General features: G+C 40.4%; 1 protein-coding gene across 1 annotated transcript; it reads left to right on the top strand.

Moving 5' to 3' along the window:
- The first annotated feature begins 5,791 nt into the window (after positions 1–5,791).
- LOC129082546 (zinc finger protein 418-like) lies at positions 5,792–17,578 on the top strand. Its single transcript, XM_054588245.1, has 3 exons — positions 5,792–5,817; positions 6,176–6,302; positions 14,489–17,578. The coding sequence occupies exons 2-3, from the start codon at positions 6,269–6,271 to the stop codon at positions 16,105–16,107; spliced, it is 1,653 nt and encodes a 550-aa protein (XP_054444220.1). The 5' UTR covers positions 5,792–5,817; positions 6,176–6,268; the 3' UTR covers positions 16,108–17,578.
- Positions 17,579–17,584: the final 6 nt, after the last annotated feature.

Below are 17,584 nucleotides of genomic sequence, written 5' to 3'. Positions count from 1 at the left end.
AAACATTGATGTCTCTCCCCTTTAAATCATTAAATTAAAAAAAATATGTTAATAAAACTCCAGATTTCATTTGTAACTTATGCTCTGCATAGGTCCAAAATGCATATCAAACAAGAGTTATAAAAATACTAAAGATCAATTAAAAAAATGAAACAGCCCTGGCTGGTGTGGCTAGTGGATTGAGTGCTGGCCTGTGAACCAAAGGGTTGCTGGTTCAGTTCCCAGTCAGGGCACATGCCTGGGTTGCAGGCCAGGTCCCCAAGAAGGGGTGCACAAGAGGCAACCACACATTGATATTTCTCTCCCCCTTTCTCTAGAAATAAAATCTTTTTTAAAAAATTTAAAAAATAATGACAGCCTTTTAAAATTATTTTTGTGAAATTTACTTCAGCCAAACAGAACATACCTAAGATAAAAATCTCAAAAGACAGAAAAATGCCACGTACGTGTGTGTGGGTGTGTGTGTTCTAATGGAGAGTAATCTTTCAGAATGAACATGGAGAGTTTCAGTGTGTTTGCTCAGCAATGAGAGCAAGAATGCACCACACAGTTTGTGGAGGAAACCTGGAGGGGAAATACTAGGCAGCCCTAAGGCAAGTGGATGAGCTGGCACCATGGCTCACAGACCCTCAGAATATATATCATCTGCTTCTCTGTCACTATTTGTGTTCCAACTTCAAAAAATAGTTGTTTTCCACATAAAGTTTCTTACTGAATTTTCTGTGATAAGGGTCTATTTTACACGTCTTTAAGAATAAGACATACCTGGGAAAAGTGGTTACATACCAAATTTGCATTTCGTGCCGGGATGGTGGCAAGGTTGGCATTTGTGAAGGTTTGAAAAGTGGGTATCTGTTTTTGAGATGAAAATCTTGGATCCCAGGATTCCTCAGTTTTACCGGAAAATCATATTTCACATAGTGACAGTGTCTGCATGGGAACTGCATATTTTTCCTGGAAAAGAATTATGGTTAAGTAAACTACAGAAGGGTTTTAATGTTGATTAATGGAGTAATACAATGAGGATTACAGAGATTGCTACAAGAGAAAAGACTTGAAGACAGAACAGGTACGTCTCAACAATGACAAAGGACCTTGAGATCTAACAGGTTATAGATTGTTTATTTTTTGACTTTAGAAAGAGAAAATGGGGGGTGGGAGGGAGGAGAGAGAAATCAATTTGTTCTACTCATTTATGAAGTCATTGGTTGATTCTTGCAGATGCCTGACCAGAGATTGAACCCACAACCTTGGCATATTGGGGGGATGATGCTGTAATCTACTGAGCTGTCTGGCCTGGGCTGAGAGATTAATTTTAACTATGGATTTTGTCAGATGGGTGCAAGATTTATCAGAATAATCACTTAGTAAGTTATATAATGTCTAGTCACTGGAGTATACACCAAAAACTAATATTTGGTTGCCAAAAGTTCGTTTGTTTTCTTTCCATAAGATGGCTCTAGTAGTGCTTAATTGTCTTTAATTTCATTAAAAACAATTTTATTAGATTGTATTGTTACAGCTATCATATCAGCATGCATTTCAAAAATAACAAAATTGGTGAATTTTTGTGTAGCCACTTCAGTATTGAAGATGGAAGAAAATAAGCAACATTTTTGGTATATTATGCTTTATTATTTCATGAAAGATAATAATAAAACTGAAACAAACATATTTGTTCAGTGTATGGAGAAGGTGCTGTGACTGATGAAACGTGTCAAAAGTGGTTTGTGAAGTTTTGTGCTTGAGATTTCACACTGGATGATGCTCCACGGTCGGGGTAGAGCAGTTGAAATTGAAAGTGATCAAATCAGGACATTAACTGAGAACAATAAATGTTATTACCACATGGGAGATAGTTGACCTACTCAAAATATCCAAATATCTAAGTAAAGTTATGGTGAAAATGAAAATGTGTCTTATTTTACAGAAAAACTAAATGGTCTTTTTTGGCCAACCCAATATATACTTTATCTGTTCTTTTTTTAAATTATAGTTTACATTCAATATTATATTACTGTCAGGTATACAGCATAGTGGTTGGATAGTCATATACTTTATAAACCAATCCCCTCAATATTTCAAGGACCCGCACCCCCGCTCCAGCACTGTACATTCCTGGAGCCTTCTGCCATGAGTACCTGTGAAAAATAAATGGAGCTTCTCAGAACCCCATGATCTGCAACCACACAAACCCCACCATGTGGAAGAGGTGGCTTCACGGCACTGAAGTCTGAAAATGCATTTCCCACCTGGGCGTTTGTGAGTGACTAAATCTCTCCAAAACTCACTTCACTGGCTCATGCAGAATTAATGAAGTCACTAACCATGGCCCCTGTGAGGATCAACTGAGGTAAAGAAAAACACTAAAAAAATACTGCTACTAGTATTCCAGGGTTTTTAAAATTGTTTTAATTTTTTTTAAGTTTTTAAAAAAGATTTTATTTGTTTTCAGAGAAAGGGGAAGGGAGAGAGAAAAACATCAATGTGTGGTTGCCTTTTTGAGTGCCTCCAGTTGGGGACCTGGCCTGCAACCCAGGCATGAGCGCTGACTGGGTATTGAACTGGCGACCCTTTGGTTTGCAGGCCAGCACTCAATCCACTGAGCCATACCAGCCAGGGCTAAATTATTAAATAGGAAACAACTTCTTACAAAAACTACTATTTTTAAACATTTTTAAAAGATCTTATTTTTAGAGAGGGGAAGGGAGAGAGAGAGATGTTAATTTGTCCCACTTATTATGCATTAATAGGTTGATTCTTACAGATGCCCTGACTAGGTATTGAACCCACAACCTTGTGTGTCGGATAGATGATCTCACCAACTGAGCTACCTTCATGTGATGTAAAAGAACCTAAACATGGGTCAACTTTCATTATAGATATGTACTTCATTTTTCTAAATATAATCCCTAAATATGTTTCTACTCTCATTGTAACAGAACCACTGTGGGTTCTATTCCTTTGGGTTCTATTGCCTGACACCAAAGAAACCCATGACTCAATGTCAGTCTTCTGAAAAGGAAGGGAATTATTTAAAAACGATACAGTTTAAGAATAATGGAAGAATTGTGTCATTAAATCACTCCCTCTTAGAAACAAAAAAGCACCCACAAACACACCTCTTGCCTCCAAGCCAGTCAGGAGTACTGTGTCTCGGGAAGTTCAGTAGAAGTCTGTAGCTTAGCTGGGCTGATTCCGGTCTGTATTCCAGCTTCTTCCAGTTGTCCCTGTTTGACTAGGTGCCTACTCTTAATCCAAACTGCAAGGCACTTCCTCATGGTGGATGGGCAAGGACCTTTTGCATCCTTGCAAACCGTGTGGGCCAAGACCCTGCTCAGCTATTACATGGTCAAGAGTCTTCTTCCCAAGCGAATGGCAGTCCCACACTTTCGTTTAAATCCCAGCATGAATCTTCCCCTTTAACCCCATTTCTGACTCTTCCCACAGACTTACTTCTGCCTTTTCCTGTATTTCCTGCTTTTCTGGCTGCTGCTGTTAGCCCAGGAAGGCATGGCCCATGACATAGGAGCCGCCTCCAAGCAGGCACAGCAAGCCCCTCCAGCTGCGTTATACGGTAGAGTCACACCCATCTCCCTGGCTTAGAGTGGGGGCAGGCACAGCTACTTAACATTACTGAAACACTTGCCAATTTCTGTGGATATTGAAAACTGTTGATGGCCCTGCTCCACTTCGCCTTCCCCCAGCCGTGTTAGTGGGAGTTTTTCTGTTTTGGGACCCCGATATTCCCTGTTGCATTATCACATGGAAATCTCATACTTATTATCTCACCTATAAGTATGTGACTCACAAGTTCTGTTATGATAATTAAAATCCCATTTACACACTAATGTCAATTCTCCCAATTTTTCAATAATTAATTTTCCTTAATTTGTATTTAAATTACAGAGGAATATACTTCCATATATGTTGTATTATGCATCTTTTTTTATTTTCAAAGGTTTGTCCTACCTCCTTTGAGATATTCGTCATATGTATGATGGGGTAACTAGGTTACTTGCCTGGTAAAATTTCCCGTGTTCTCCATGTGGGCATATTCTCTTTATTGTGATGTGATTTATTGAGCTTCAGAAATAATGCTCTTGCATCAACAGGAAGGTAAGACCCTCCACCTGCAAAAAATTGCATGCAACACTACACGGAGGTCTAGATAAAAGTTTGCATTTTTTACTCAATTGAGTATTTTTAAATTAAGGCATATATTGTTGTTTACATAGTTGACAAGGCAGGAGATAGGAAGGAGGAAACTCCAGAGGTGCCCCAGGGCTAAGATAAAGAACAACCATAACGGCCTGAGAGCGGAGACCCTGTTCTAAGACTAGTAGTTCCTGGTTTTTGGAAAAGCATTGAATCCTAGTGAATCAGGCATGCACCTGCGCAGAAGATGCTACCTGACCCCTGCTTCATTATAATATCATTGTAACAAATTAGCATTGTGGGGCCCTCTTTCCGGTAACCAATCAAGGAAATCATGGGAGACCACGTGCGCAGTAACTTTAAAATAATATAACTACTTGTACATGCGCAATAAAAGCCCACCCAAACTAGCAAGGAGGGTCCCACCCTAACAGAATAAGAGCCCTCTCTCTAGCCCCTGAGATCAGGGCTGTTAGGCTCTGCTCGGCTCTGCTCCCATGTTCTGTGTGGCTTAATAAATCTGCTTTCTCTCGCTTTCTGATATAAACTCTGTGTGTTCGATTCAATTTTTTGTCCACGATCACCAAGAACCTGGTTACCTGTGCCCACCTGTGAGACAGTGATATTGCACATTTAATAGACTATATCATGCACGAAGAAACCAACAAATTAATGTGAATAGCTTTGTTGGCATATTCAGTTTTTAGTTTGGAACTTAACATACAATTTCTGGGCTGAATTCCTGTAATTGCATGTCTTTGATGTCTTCAACATGTACTCCATTGTTTGCAAAAAGCATATAATTTCAGTCAGAGGCATTCGATCGAATCAGTGTGAACTCTAGTCATATAGCTGCTCAGACAGAGCTAAGACTTCTCGCTGCATCAGGCACAGATGCGCTTAAGTATTAGACTATGTTTTATTACATTAGCTTTGCATTGTGCGTCCAACTGAAGCAGGGTAGGTAGCATTAGGGACTTGCTCAACTTCCCTCAATCACGTTCTACTTGAAGGAGCCACATACCAGATGGTTTGCATCAAGAAGAGACAGGATGCTTGGAGGTCAGAAAAAGGAGATCCTTAAGAAAGATATGCAAAACTAGCAGCTTAAAAATTAAAATAAAACAAAATAAAATAAAGGCCTTGCAGGCACACCAGAGACTATCTCGCCCAAGAAGTGGTGCCCGTTGCGGGGCTATAGAGCGCATTTAGTATTCTCAATATATTCTTGGGGTCCACAGATCCACTCCTAGAGTTACCTGGCGAAACACAGGCCCCCAGTCGTGGAGTGTAAGAACTACAGTACCCAGAAGGCAGACGGGGAATACCGGGACAGTGAGCCAAAGAACGCTCGCTAAAGGCATTTCCGTTTGGTCACGAGAGTAGGGCGGGACTTCCGTCAGCCGTGGCGGGCATTTCCTCTACTCCCGGTTTCTGTTATAGCGGAGTCAGGATCTTGGATCTTAAGATCAAATGGAAAAGGTGGGAAAGTAATGGTCCCCGCAGCATGTGTGATGCCAGGTGATGCTGCCAGGGAGCGAGGCGCCAGGGCCCAGGCAGGAGCCCCCCGTACCAGGGACCCCTTCCGTGCCCGCCGCTCCGGCCCCGCTCCGCCCACCGAGTCCGATGGCGGCAGCCGCGTGGAGGCGCCCGGCTGAGGTGAGTGCGCGGCCCGGGGCCCTCCCCTTCAGTCCCCTGAGCCCTGCAGCCGGGGAGTGGGGCGTCCGGGACAGCGAGACGCTGATGAGTTTGCGAAAGGGTGACCCGCCGAGGGGTCGCCCTTCAAGCACGTGCAGGGGCGCCTGAGCCGGGAGGACCCGGGCACCCGGGGTCCTTCGTGTGTCTGCATGAAACGGTGTGAATGGGAACCGCGTCTTGACTGGGACCAGCCGAAGGGCTGTCCGCTCTGAACGGGGGGCGGGGGAGTGGGGTGTTGAGGGTGGGGAAGTTTTGCATAGGCTAGGATTGCGGGGTCTCAGACAGGCTGTCCCGGATTCATTTGTATTCATTCTGACAGGTTAGGGTGACCTTTGAGGATGTCGCCGTGTATTTCTCCAGGACAGAATGGAGCCTCCTTGAGGAGGCTCAGAAACGCCTGTACCTACATGTGATGCTGGAGAACTTTGCCCTTATTTCCTCACTGGGTAAGGCCCTCCCTCTCTCCCGGTGACTATGACTAGGGTTTGCATTTCCCCCACGTCCTCTGTTCCCTAGGGCGCCCTCCGTCCTCGCATGTGGACGGTGGGCATTGCTTCCTTCTCCAGTTTCCTAGGCAGATCCTGGACTTGGCAGCGCTGGTTTGCTTTCACTGCCCCCTTCTCTCCCTGTCGCCCCAGTATCTCCTCTACGGAACCCTCAGAGAGAAGCATTTGTGGGTGGTGGTCTTGCAGGGAACCAGATTCCGCCTTGATTAGTGAGGAAATGCATTTTTTTTTGTATTCCTGTTGGTCATTTGTACATACTTTTTGGAGAAATGTCTCTACATCCTTAGTCTTGCTTTTAATTATGTTTTTGGGCGAATGATTAGTCTTTTTCTTTTAATTTTTACTTACCGATTTTTAAAGAGAGAGAGAAAAACATTCATTTGTTGCTCCACTTATTTATGATTGATTCTTGTGTCCGTTCTCACTGAGACTGGGATCCTGAAACTTCGAGTATCAGAACATTTGCCCTAACCAACTGAGCTCCCCGCCAGGCCAGGGTGGGCTAGTAAGTCCTTTGAATACCTTGTATATTTTATAAATTTCTCATCTGATTCAGGTGCATGTCTTTTTGCACTTTGCTTTATTGTACTTTGCAGATATTGTGTTTTTCTACGAATTCAATATTTTAGGAAACACTTCAGTGAGCACATCTACTGCTGCCATTTTAATAGCAAGCTCAGATACTGCTTAGCAGTTTCCAGCAATAAACTAGTTTCAATTAAGTTATGTAGATTTTTTTTAGACAAGCTATTGCGTGAGTAGACTGCACTGTAGTATACACGTAACTTTTTTATTCGCTGGAAAGAAAAAAATTGTAACTTTTTTTCTGTATGGCAATATTTGCTTTATTGTGGTGCTCTAAACCTAACCAGCAATACCTCCAAGGGATACCTTTACATGGTTTCTAAGTACTTCTTCCCATCCTGTAGCTGACTTTCATTTTGTTAATTGCTGTTGTGCTGTTCAGAAGGTTATTTGTTTTTTGTAGCTAGGATTTTTCATTTTTGCTCTTTGCGTGTCACTTCAGGGAAATTATTTCCTATACAGATTTCCAAAGCTTTTTCTCTAGGTTGTCTTTTTTCTTTTTTTAAGATTTTATTTATTTTAGAGAGAGGGGAAGGGAGGGAGAAAGGGAAACACCAATGTGTGGTTGACTCTCACGCGCCCCCTACTGGGGACGGAGCCAGCAATCCAGGAATGTGCCCTGACTGGGAACAGACCCGGTGACCCTTTGCTTCGCAGTCCGGCGCTCAATCCGCTGAGCCACACCAGCCAGAGCTCTCTAGGTTGTCTTGAAGGAGTTTTAGGGTTTTAGGACTGACATTTAATTTTTTATTATTTTGGAACTAATTTTTATCGGTGGTGCCCAGGTTACTTTGCTCTTTGAGGCCTTTTCAGGTTTCCTACAATGTCATGATTCTTTTTAAAAAAAAATTTTTGTGTGAAACACTGTTGGAATTGTGATTGAGATTGCGTTTAATCTGTAGATTGCTTTGGAGAGCATAGTCATTTTAACAATATTAAATTTTGAAATCCAAGAACACAGGATTTCTTTATATTTATTTGTGTTTTCTTTAACTTCATTCATGAGTGTCTTACAGGGTGCAATGTACAGGCCTTTCATCCCTTTGGTTGAATTTATTCCTGAGCCTTTTATTGGTTCCAATGCTGTTGTAAATTTGGTTACATTCTTAATTTCTCTGCAAAGCTTTTATTGTTATTATAAATACGGAACTAATGTTTGAATGTTTGCTCTGTATCCTGTATTTTTACTGAATTTATTAAGTTCAGAAGTTTATAGTGGAATGTTGACAACTTTCTGTATGTTTGGTCATGTCATCTGCAGATATCTCTTATATTGCTTTGTGGTTCATAGTGTCAAGTGTAATGTCTCATCTTTAATTTTTTTTTTATGGATTATGCTATTACAGTTGTCCCATTTTTTTCACCCCTTTATACACCTCTGCCCTGTACCCCCTTTCTCTCCAGCATTCCCCTCCCTTAGTTCATGTCCATGTGTCATACATGTAAGTTCTTTAGCTTCTCCATTTCCTATACTGTTCTTAAGCTCCTCCTGTCTATTTTGTACCTACAATTATATTTCTTATTCCTTTACCATTTCTCCCATCCTCGCACTCCCTGCTGATCTCCCTCCATAAGTTCTCCATTTCTATGATTCTGTTCCTATTCTAGTTGTTTCCTTCATTTGTTTTTGTTTTTTTAGGTTCAGTTGTTGATAGTTGTGAGTTTATCATTTTACTGTTCATAGTTTTGATCTTCTTTTTCTTCAATAAGTCTCTTTAACATATACTAAGGGCTTGATGATGATGAACTCCTTTACCTTTACCTTATCTGGGAAGCACTTTATATGCCTTTTCATTCTAAATGATAGCTTTGCTGGATAGAGTAATCTCGGATGTAGGTCCTTTTCATGAGTTTGAATACTTATTTCCAGCCCCTTCTTGCCTATAAGGTTTCTTTAGAGAAATCAGCTGATAGCCTTATGGGAATACCTTTGTAGGTAGCTCCCGTCTTTTCTCTTGCTGCTTATAAGATTCTCTCCTTATCTTTAATTTTGGATAATTTACTTATCATGTGCCTTGGTGTGTTCCTCTTTGGGTCAAACTTCTTTGGGACTTTCTGAGCTTCCTGGACTTGAATGTCTATTTCCTTCACCAGATTGGGGAAGTTATCCGTCATTATTTTTTCAAAAGATTTTTCAATTTCTTGCTCTTCCTTTCCTCTGTCTGGCATCCCTATGATTTGGATGTTGGAACGTTTAAAACTGTCCCAGAGATTCTTAAGCCTCTCTTCATTTTTTAATTAGTTTTTTAATTTTCGTTTCTTTATTCTGTTCCCTGTGAAGGTTCATTTCTTCCTTCTGTTCCAAAGTGTTGATTTGAGACCCAGTTTCCTTCCCTTCCCTGCTGGTTCCCTGTATATTTTTCTTTATTTTACTTTGCATAGTGTTCATTTTTTCCTCTATTTTGTGGCCGTACTCAGTCATTTCTGTGAGCATCCTGACTACCAGTGTTTTGAACTCTGTATCTGATAAGTTGGCTATCCTCATCGCTTAGCTCTTTCTCTGGAGTTTTGATCTGTTCTTTCATTTGGGCCATATTTCTTTGTCTTCCCCAGCTATTACATTGTAAGGGGTGGAGCCCTAGGTTTTCACCAGTCCAGGGCAACCCACTTTGCTGTGTTATGATACTGTATGTGGGGAGAGGTCATAGAGGGAACAGTGCCACTTGCTCAGCTCTGGCCCCCCTTCCAGTTACTTCCCCTGCTACCCACAAGTGAGTTGTGCCCTTCTGGTGATGATTACCAGGTGGGTAGGTTTGTTTATATTCTGGTACCCAATGTGCTCCTCCATTGGACTTTCCTGTGAAACTGACAGTTTCTCCTATCACCACAATCCCCATAGGTTTTTACAGCCAGAGGTTTTGAATCCCCCCCTCCCCAGCACTGGAACCCTGTGTTGCGCAGTCTGTCTCACCTCCCCAGTTGTTCTCCTGGTTTATCTGCACGTGAATGTGGGACTGCCTGGTTTGCCAGCTGCTGCCTTGCCACATGTCCTCTTCATTTTAGCTACCTGTTTACACCCCTCCTACCAGTCTGAACGAATGTTTCTTTAACTCCTTGGTTGTCAGGCTTTGTGCAGTTCAATTTTCTGGCAGTTCTGGTTGAGTTTTTTTTTTTAATTGGTTGCTATCCTTTTCATTGTGTGAGGAAGCTAAGTATACCTACCTATGCCTCCATCTTGGCTGGAAGCCTTATTTCTTTTTAAATACATTTGAGTCTTGTTTCTTTTGTTTAGTGTAGCTAAAGATTTGGCAATTTTGTGCATATTTCAAAAATAGCTCTTAATTATGATATTCTTTTGTTTTTGTTTTTCTTGCCTTTATTTCATGTATGACTTTTCTAATATTTATTGTGTTTTTCCTTTACTAACTTTGGGTTTAGTTTCTTCGTGTTTTTCTGGGTTCCTGAGGTGCAAGTTTAGGTTGTTTATTTGAAGTTTTGTCTTAAGGTGGGCATTTATCACTACAAAATTTGTTGTTAGAATTGCATTTTCTGCTCCAAGTACATAAGCTTTGGTATGTTGTGTTTTTATTTCCTTTGCCCCTAGATATTTTTTTAGTTACCTGTCATTTTTTTTCTTTGATCCTCTGGTTGTTCAGAATGTAGTGTTTAATTCCATCATATTTGTGAATATTCTAGCTCTCTCAACACTAAAATTCATTTGTTGTATTCTACCACTGTGGTCAGATAAGACACTTGAAGTAATTTGCTCTGAAATTTTGGGACTTGTTTTTCAATCCAGCGTAAGATCTACTTAGAGATTGTTCCATGTGCACTTGACAAAAATGTATCTTCTGCTGCATTTGGATGGAATGTTCTGTATAAATATACGAATTCTGTTTGTTATAAAGTGTGGTCAAGCTTTAGTAATTCCTTAGTGCTTTTAGATGGGTGATCTAGTTATTGTTGAAAGGGGAATATTGAAATTCACTACCAATATTGAACTAATACTGGGCTTCTTTTATATGCCTTCACTTCTGATATTATTTGCTTAATATACTTAATATATGTTATTGGATCTTAATACTTAAAATTGTCCTCTTGGTGATTTGACTCCTTTATCATCCTGTGATGACCTTTATCTTTTGTGACAATATTTGAGGTAGTCTATGCGTGGGATAGAATTTCAGCTACTCCTGCCCTTTTTGGTTTTATTTCCAAGGAATATGTTTTCCTGTTTTTGTTTTCAGGTTATTTGTGTCTGTAAAGGTTTAGACCCTAGCTGGTGTGGCTCAGTGGATTGAGTGCCAGCCTGTGAACCAGAAGGTCGCTGGTTTGATTCCTGGTCAGGGCACATGCTGGGTTGTGGACCAGATCCCCAGTAGGGAGCTGTCAAGAGGCAACCACACATCGATTTTCTGCCTCTTTCTCTCTCCCTTCCCCTCTCTAAAAATAAGTAAAGAAAATATTTTTTAAAAAGTTTAATAAAAGGTTTAGGGAGTCTCTTACAGGCAGCATATATTGTGTTTTATGGTTTGTTTTTAATCTCTTCAGTCACTCTGTCTTTTCAATGGAGAACTTGTTGTGGAGCCTACTATTGCCACTTTATCGTTGGTGTCTGGCTCGTTTGTAGTGTGTTTGTTTATCTCTGTCACTCTTTTCCTTTGTGATTTCATCATTTTTTATAGTGGTATGATTAAATTTCTTTCTCTCTTGTGTATCTGTTACCTAGGTATTTGCTTGTGGTTTCCAAAAAACTTACATTCAACAACTAATTCACTCAACACTCTATTTTCTCCTGATGGCAACTTCAGTTGCATACAAAATTCTGCCCTTTGACTCCTCACCACACCACCCTTTTATATGTTTTTGATGTCACAATTCACATCTTTTTATGTTGTATATCTATTAAGGTGCAAAACAAAAACAACAGCTTTGTTGTTTTTACTAGTTTTAATTTTTCACCTTTAGAATAGAGTTTAGTAATGTACATTCCATCAGTGTGGTGTTGCACTGTTGTGAATTTGATTCCACTCTCAGATTTAGCAGTGAGTTTTATACTTTTTTTATGTATTCATGTCTCTGTTAAGTATTCTTCGATTTCAGCTTGAAGAACTTCCTTTTACATTTCTAATGAGTCGAGTGACAGTGAACTTCCTCAGCTTTTATTTGTCTGGGAATTTCTTACTTGTAAAGAACAGGTTTTCTGAGTAAATATTGTTAGTTTGCATGGTTTTTTCTCTTATTGTTTTCAACATATCATTGTTTCTTCTAGTCTTCAAGTTTTTTTCAGAAAAATTTACTTTATAGCATTATGGATGTGTTCTTTCTGTGTGTATGGGTGTGAGAGCTGTGTCAGTACTTTTTGTGCTTTGAAAATTTTCTTTGCTTTGCATTTTTGACATTTTTAATACAGTGTGTCTTGTTGAAATGCTCCTTCCATTAAATTGTATCAGCACCTGTGAGAAAACCATGAACTTGATTTTATTGCCATGTCTTTTCAGATTGGGAAAGTCAGTCTTCAAAATATTTTTTTATAAACTTTCAGCAATTTTTTTTCATTCTCTCACATTTTTCTTTCAATGTTCCAGCGGCTCCTGTGGTTCCTAATAACAAAGTTTCTTAGGGTTTCTCTCACTAGGGTCAGTGGTACCACAAGCACAGAGGCTAATAGAGGTAACTTCGACCCTTCTCTTATGTGCTTCGCCATATGCACATAACTTTGCTCACCCAGTCTTCTTAGTCAATATTTCTGAGTATTTCTCTATTTTTTTGCTTTTCTGCTTTGTTGTTTGGCTTAATAAACTCTTATTCCCCTCCTCCAGGACTGTTTTTTTCATGGATAGCTGTGTACTTGCTTATGGAATGTGGATAAATTCTCCTATCTCCTATTCTGCTACTGTGATGATGTTACTCAAGACATCTTTTTTGCTGGGTCTGTTTTGTGCTGTCTTGTTATACCATAGTGCTTACCGTCCATCTCTTCAGTTTCTCTCTTAGGATTTCTTCTTCCGAATCCCATGGAATGGCTCAACGGAGAGTTGAGGGGAAGTCATTTGTGTGTCACAGGAGGGGCATGACTCCATCCATGGCTGTGTGGGCTCAGAAGGGGTTTTGACTTGAATGGCAACGGGTGAGGGCTTGATGCCAGGGCTTTATTAAGGTTATAGCTAGGAACCCATTTATTTAACAGTATTTTGTTAACATTATTGATACCACACCTTACTCTACTTGTCCTTGCCTATTGTTGATACTTTTCCAACTACTCAGTCCTAATAGTTATCATTTCTCCTAGGATTCACAGTTTATGAATAATCTCCATTTTTCTGAACCTTTCACCTCAACCATTTTGCTCACACATCTCTTGCTACTGACCTCCAAACTTGACCTATGCCTGCAGAGCCTCGCAGTGTGCACATATTCTTCTGTCTTTGAATGCTATTTTTAATACTCACCAGTGGATATGTGTATTGATTTTAGAAAGAGGAAGGAAAAGATATATAGAAAGAGGTGTAAGAGAGAAATATCAATCGGTTGCCTCTCGCATGCACCCTGACTAGGGGCAGGGATTGAACCTGCAACCTAGGTATGTGCCCTGACCAGGAATCAAACCTGTAACCTTTTGGTTTACGGGACAATGCTCCAACCAAGTAAGGTACATCAGTCAGGGCTCACGTATTCTTACACTGACATTGAACGTCATGTGCTGTGATACAGTTGATTTTTATGGGTTTGGGCACATTCAGCTTCCTCACAGTCTCTCATCAGCAGAAAGGTCCTACAGGAAGCCATTTGAAGAGGAACAACTAGTAGGCCCTGCCTCTTTTCTTCATTTCCCATTCTATGTGTGTGTCCTTTTTGTTTGTTTGTTTGTTTCTGAGTTTGTCCTTAATAGCTTTTTAAAAATTATTTTATTGTATTTTTTTCCATTATCATTTAGTCCCTTGGATACCCCTCTTCCCCTGACAATCACCACACCATTGTCCATGTGCGTGAGTCCTTTTTCCTTTTTGCTCAATTCCTCCACTCAAACCTTCCCCCGCTTAGCTGTCATCCTACTTTCTATCTCTGTGCTGTCTCTGTTTTCCTTGTTAGTTCAATTTGTTCAGTAGATTCCACAAAAAAAGGAAATCATATGGTATCTGACTGGCTTATTTCACTTAGCATAATGTTCTTCAGCTCTATCCATACTGTCACAATGGGTAGAACTTTCTTCTTTTTTATGGCCGAGTAGTATTCCATTATGTAAGCATCCCATAGTTCTTTTATCCACCCATCTACTGGTGGATACTTGGGCTGCTTCCATATCTTGGTGATGGCAAATAATGCTGCAGTGAACATAGAGATGCTTATGTTCTTTCAAATTCGTGTTTTGGGTTCCTTCGGATATGTTCCCTGCTTGTGCCTTTTTTGATGAAATCTTTACCATTTACTGACCTTTGGGGCCAAGCAACAATAACAGGCATTTCCTCAGAGTCTTAACTCCTTGTCTTGAAAATCATCCCATAGAATCATGCCTTGCTTTGCAAGGCGGACATTTGTTTTGGGAATATTCTTTTTCTATTAAGTCAGTATCAAATTCACCAGTGTTTATTTTTATTTAGGTTGCTGCTGTGGAGTAGTGGATGCGGAAGATCCCACTGAGGAGAACCTTCCTGTAAGAATGTCTCAGGCAAAGAATCCCAAGGAAGCTTTGTCTTCCCAGAAGAGCCATCCCTGTGAGAGTTGTGAGTGTGTCTTGAGAGGCATTTTTCACTTGGTTGACCAGCAGGGAACACAGCAGAGACAGAAACTGCTGAGGTGTGGAGCATGTGCAAAACAATTTTATTTCATTGCAAAGCATCACCAGCACCAGGAGCAGCACTCGAGAGAGAAGCCTTTCGCACGAGGTGTGGACAGGGCCTCACTTGTGAAGGGCTGCAATTTCAATGTGTCCAAAAAGAATTTTACCTGCAGGGAGCTTGAGCAGAATGTTTTTACCAACTCAGGACATACCCAACAACAGGCTACACAGCCCAGGAAAAGAGCAAATGAAACGTCAACATCTGGGGAGGATTGTCAAAGGAGAAAACTTCATCACACAAGAAAAGAATGTAAGAAAGCCATTGGCTGCAAACACACACTTCTTCCAGATCAAGCTGTTCAATCTAAACGACGGTGTTATGCATGCCATGAATGTGAAAAATGTTTTCTAGGAATCTCTGGTCTTCGTTATCATCAGAAAGTTCACACAGGTGAAAAGCCATATGAGTGCAGTGAATGTGGGAAATCTTTTACCAGTGGCTCTGCCCTTCGTAAACATCACAGAGTTCACACTGGAGAAAGGCCTTACGAGTGTGGTGAATGTGGGAAATCTTTTACCAGTAGCTCTGCCCTCCATAAACACCAGAGAGTTCACACTGGAGAAAGGCCTTATGAGTGTGGTGCATGTGGGAAATGTTTTACTAGTAGCTCTGACCTCCTTTATCATCAGAGAGTTCACACTGGAGAAAGACCTTATGAGTGCCGTGTATGTGGGAAATCTTTTACCTGGAGCTCTGACCTCCGTAAACATCACAGAGTTCACACTGGAGAAAGACCTTATGAGTGTGGTGAATGTGGGAAATCTTTTACCAGTAGTTCTGCCCTCTGTTATCATCAGAGAGTTCACAAAGGAGAAAGGCCTTATGAGTGCAGTGAATGTGGGAAATCTTTCACTAATAGTTCTGCCCTCCGTAAACATCACAGAGTTCACACTGGAGAAAGGCCTTACGAGTGCAGTGAATGTGGGAAATCTTACATCAGTAGTTCTGCCCTCTATAATCATCGGAAAGTTCATACTGGAGAAAGGCCTTATGAGTGTGGTGAATGTGGGAAATCTTTTACCAGTAATTCTGCCCTCCGTAAACATCACAGAGTTCACACTGGAGAAAGGCCTTTTCAGTGTGGTGAATGTGGAAAATCTTTTACCAGTAGCTCTGACCTCCGTAAACATTACAGAGTTCACACTGGAGAAAGGCCTTATGAGTGCAGCGAATGTGGGAAATCCTATTTCAGTAGCTCTGCCCTCTACTATCATCAGAGAATTCATACTGGAGAAAGGCCTTATGAATGTGGTGAATGTGGGAAATCTTTTACCAGTAGTTCTGCCCTCCGTTACCATCACAGAGTTCACACTGGAGAAAAGCCTTATGAGTGCACTGAATGTGGGAAGTCCTTTGCATGTAGCTGTCACCTCTGTTAGCATCAGAGAGTTAACACAGAACTAAAGCCTTATGAGTGCAGTGAATGTGGGAAAGCATCTGTAACATAAATCTTCATTGCCATCAGAGTTCACATAGCAGAATGGCCTTATGGCTACAGGGAATGTGAGAGTTTGTTTTTTATAAGTACATTTTATTATCATCAGAGAGTTCACCCAGGGGAATGGCCTTACGCCTGTAGTGAATGTGGGAAGTCTTACCAGTAGCCATGGCTGTCATTGTTCAGAGAGTTCACAATGACTAAGTTCTTATATGTTAAGGAAATTTGGGAAACCTTTTATTTTCTAGTCATTTCCTTTGTTATCTTCTGAGAGCTGACACAGGAAAAAAGATTTATGTATGCAGGCAGTATGAGAAATATTTTTCTTGTAGCACTAAGCTCCATTCAGAGATTTAACTCTGGTGAAAGGCCTAATGAGTACAGTGGATATGGGAAATTCTTTTTCTATTCTTAATCCTGTGATCCGGGAGTTCACTCTGGAGTTTGGTCTTACGTAGACATAAAACGTGGGAAATTTCTAACCTCATAGGCATCACCACCTTAAACATACTTCACACTGGATAAAGGCTGTGAGTGTGACATAAATGTAGGAAATCGTTAACCATAAATCTGTACCTTTTTGAAATTGGAGAGTTCTCATTTTAAATGGATAGGTTTTAGGAATTTTTTTCCCCCCCAGTATAATGACACTTAAGAAAACTTGCTGAGGAAACAGTGACTTTAATCTTTTACCAGTGTTCTCGGTGCAGGCCTGTGTCATCAGTTTAACATTATGTTTCCAAGAACCTAACAAAGTATGATTAAACTAATGGTGTCTTTATGCATTCTTTTTGAACCTTTTTTAAAATCCTCCGAGAACATTTTATTTCACTGATTTAGAGAGAGAGGAAGGAAGGGAGAGAAACATTGATTGGTTGTGTGCCCAGACTGGGGATCACATTCATAACCTAGTTATGGCCCTGACAAAGAATCAAACCCGCAACCTTTCATCTTTCAGATAATGCTCCAACCGAGTCACAGTGGCTGGGGCCCTTTATGCATTTCCATTCTTACTATGAGGGTTGCATTTCCCTACTCTAGCAAAATCTTGAGTTCAATTTTTATTAATTTTAGCTCTTTCCCTGAGTGTGCTGTACTCTGTTGTTTTAGTTGTGTTTCCATAAGGATTCATAATGAGCATTTTTGCAGGAGTGTATGTACTATTGATGTGTTTTTAGTTAAATGTGTGCTCACATAACTTTCCTACTCCTTCATGATTTGGGCTACTCTGTAACAAATAGGACAGTGAAACAGCAAAGATATATGTTGCAATGTCACCCACTTTCACTCCTTGAATAAGTAATTTTTGCTTTTTGGAATTAATTGGTTTTAATAGTGGAAAATAATTACCTAATTATTGGGATTTTTTTGTACACAATGTAATAGGTACGTATCATAAACTTTAAATAATAATCTGC

The sequence above is a fragment of the Pteronotus mesoamericanus genome, unplaced genomic scaffold, assembly GCF_021234165.1.
Source record: "Pteronotus mesoamericanus isolate MK-2021 breed Mesoamerican mustached bat unplaced genomic scaffold, CSHL_Meso_final scaffold_128, whole genome shotgun sequence".
NCBI lineage: Eukaryota > Metazoa > Chordata > Mammalia > Chiroptera > Mormoopidae > Pteronotus > Pteronotus mesoamericanus.
This window is presented reverse-complemented; position numbering and strand designations above follow the sequence as displayed.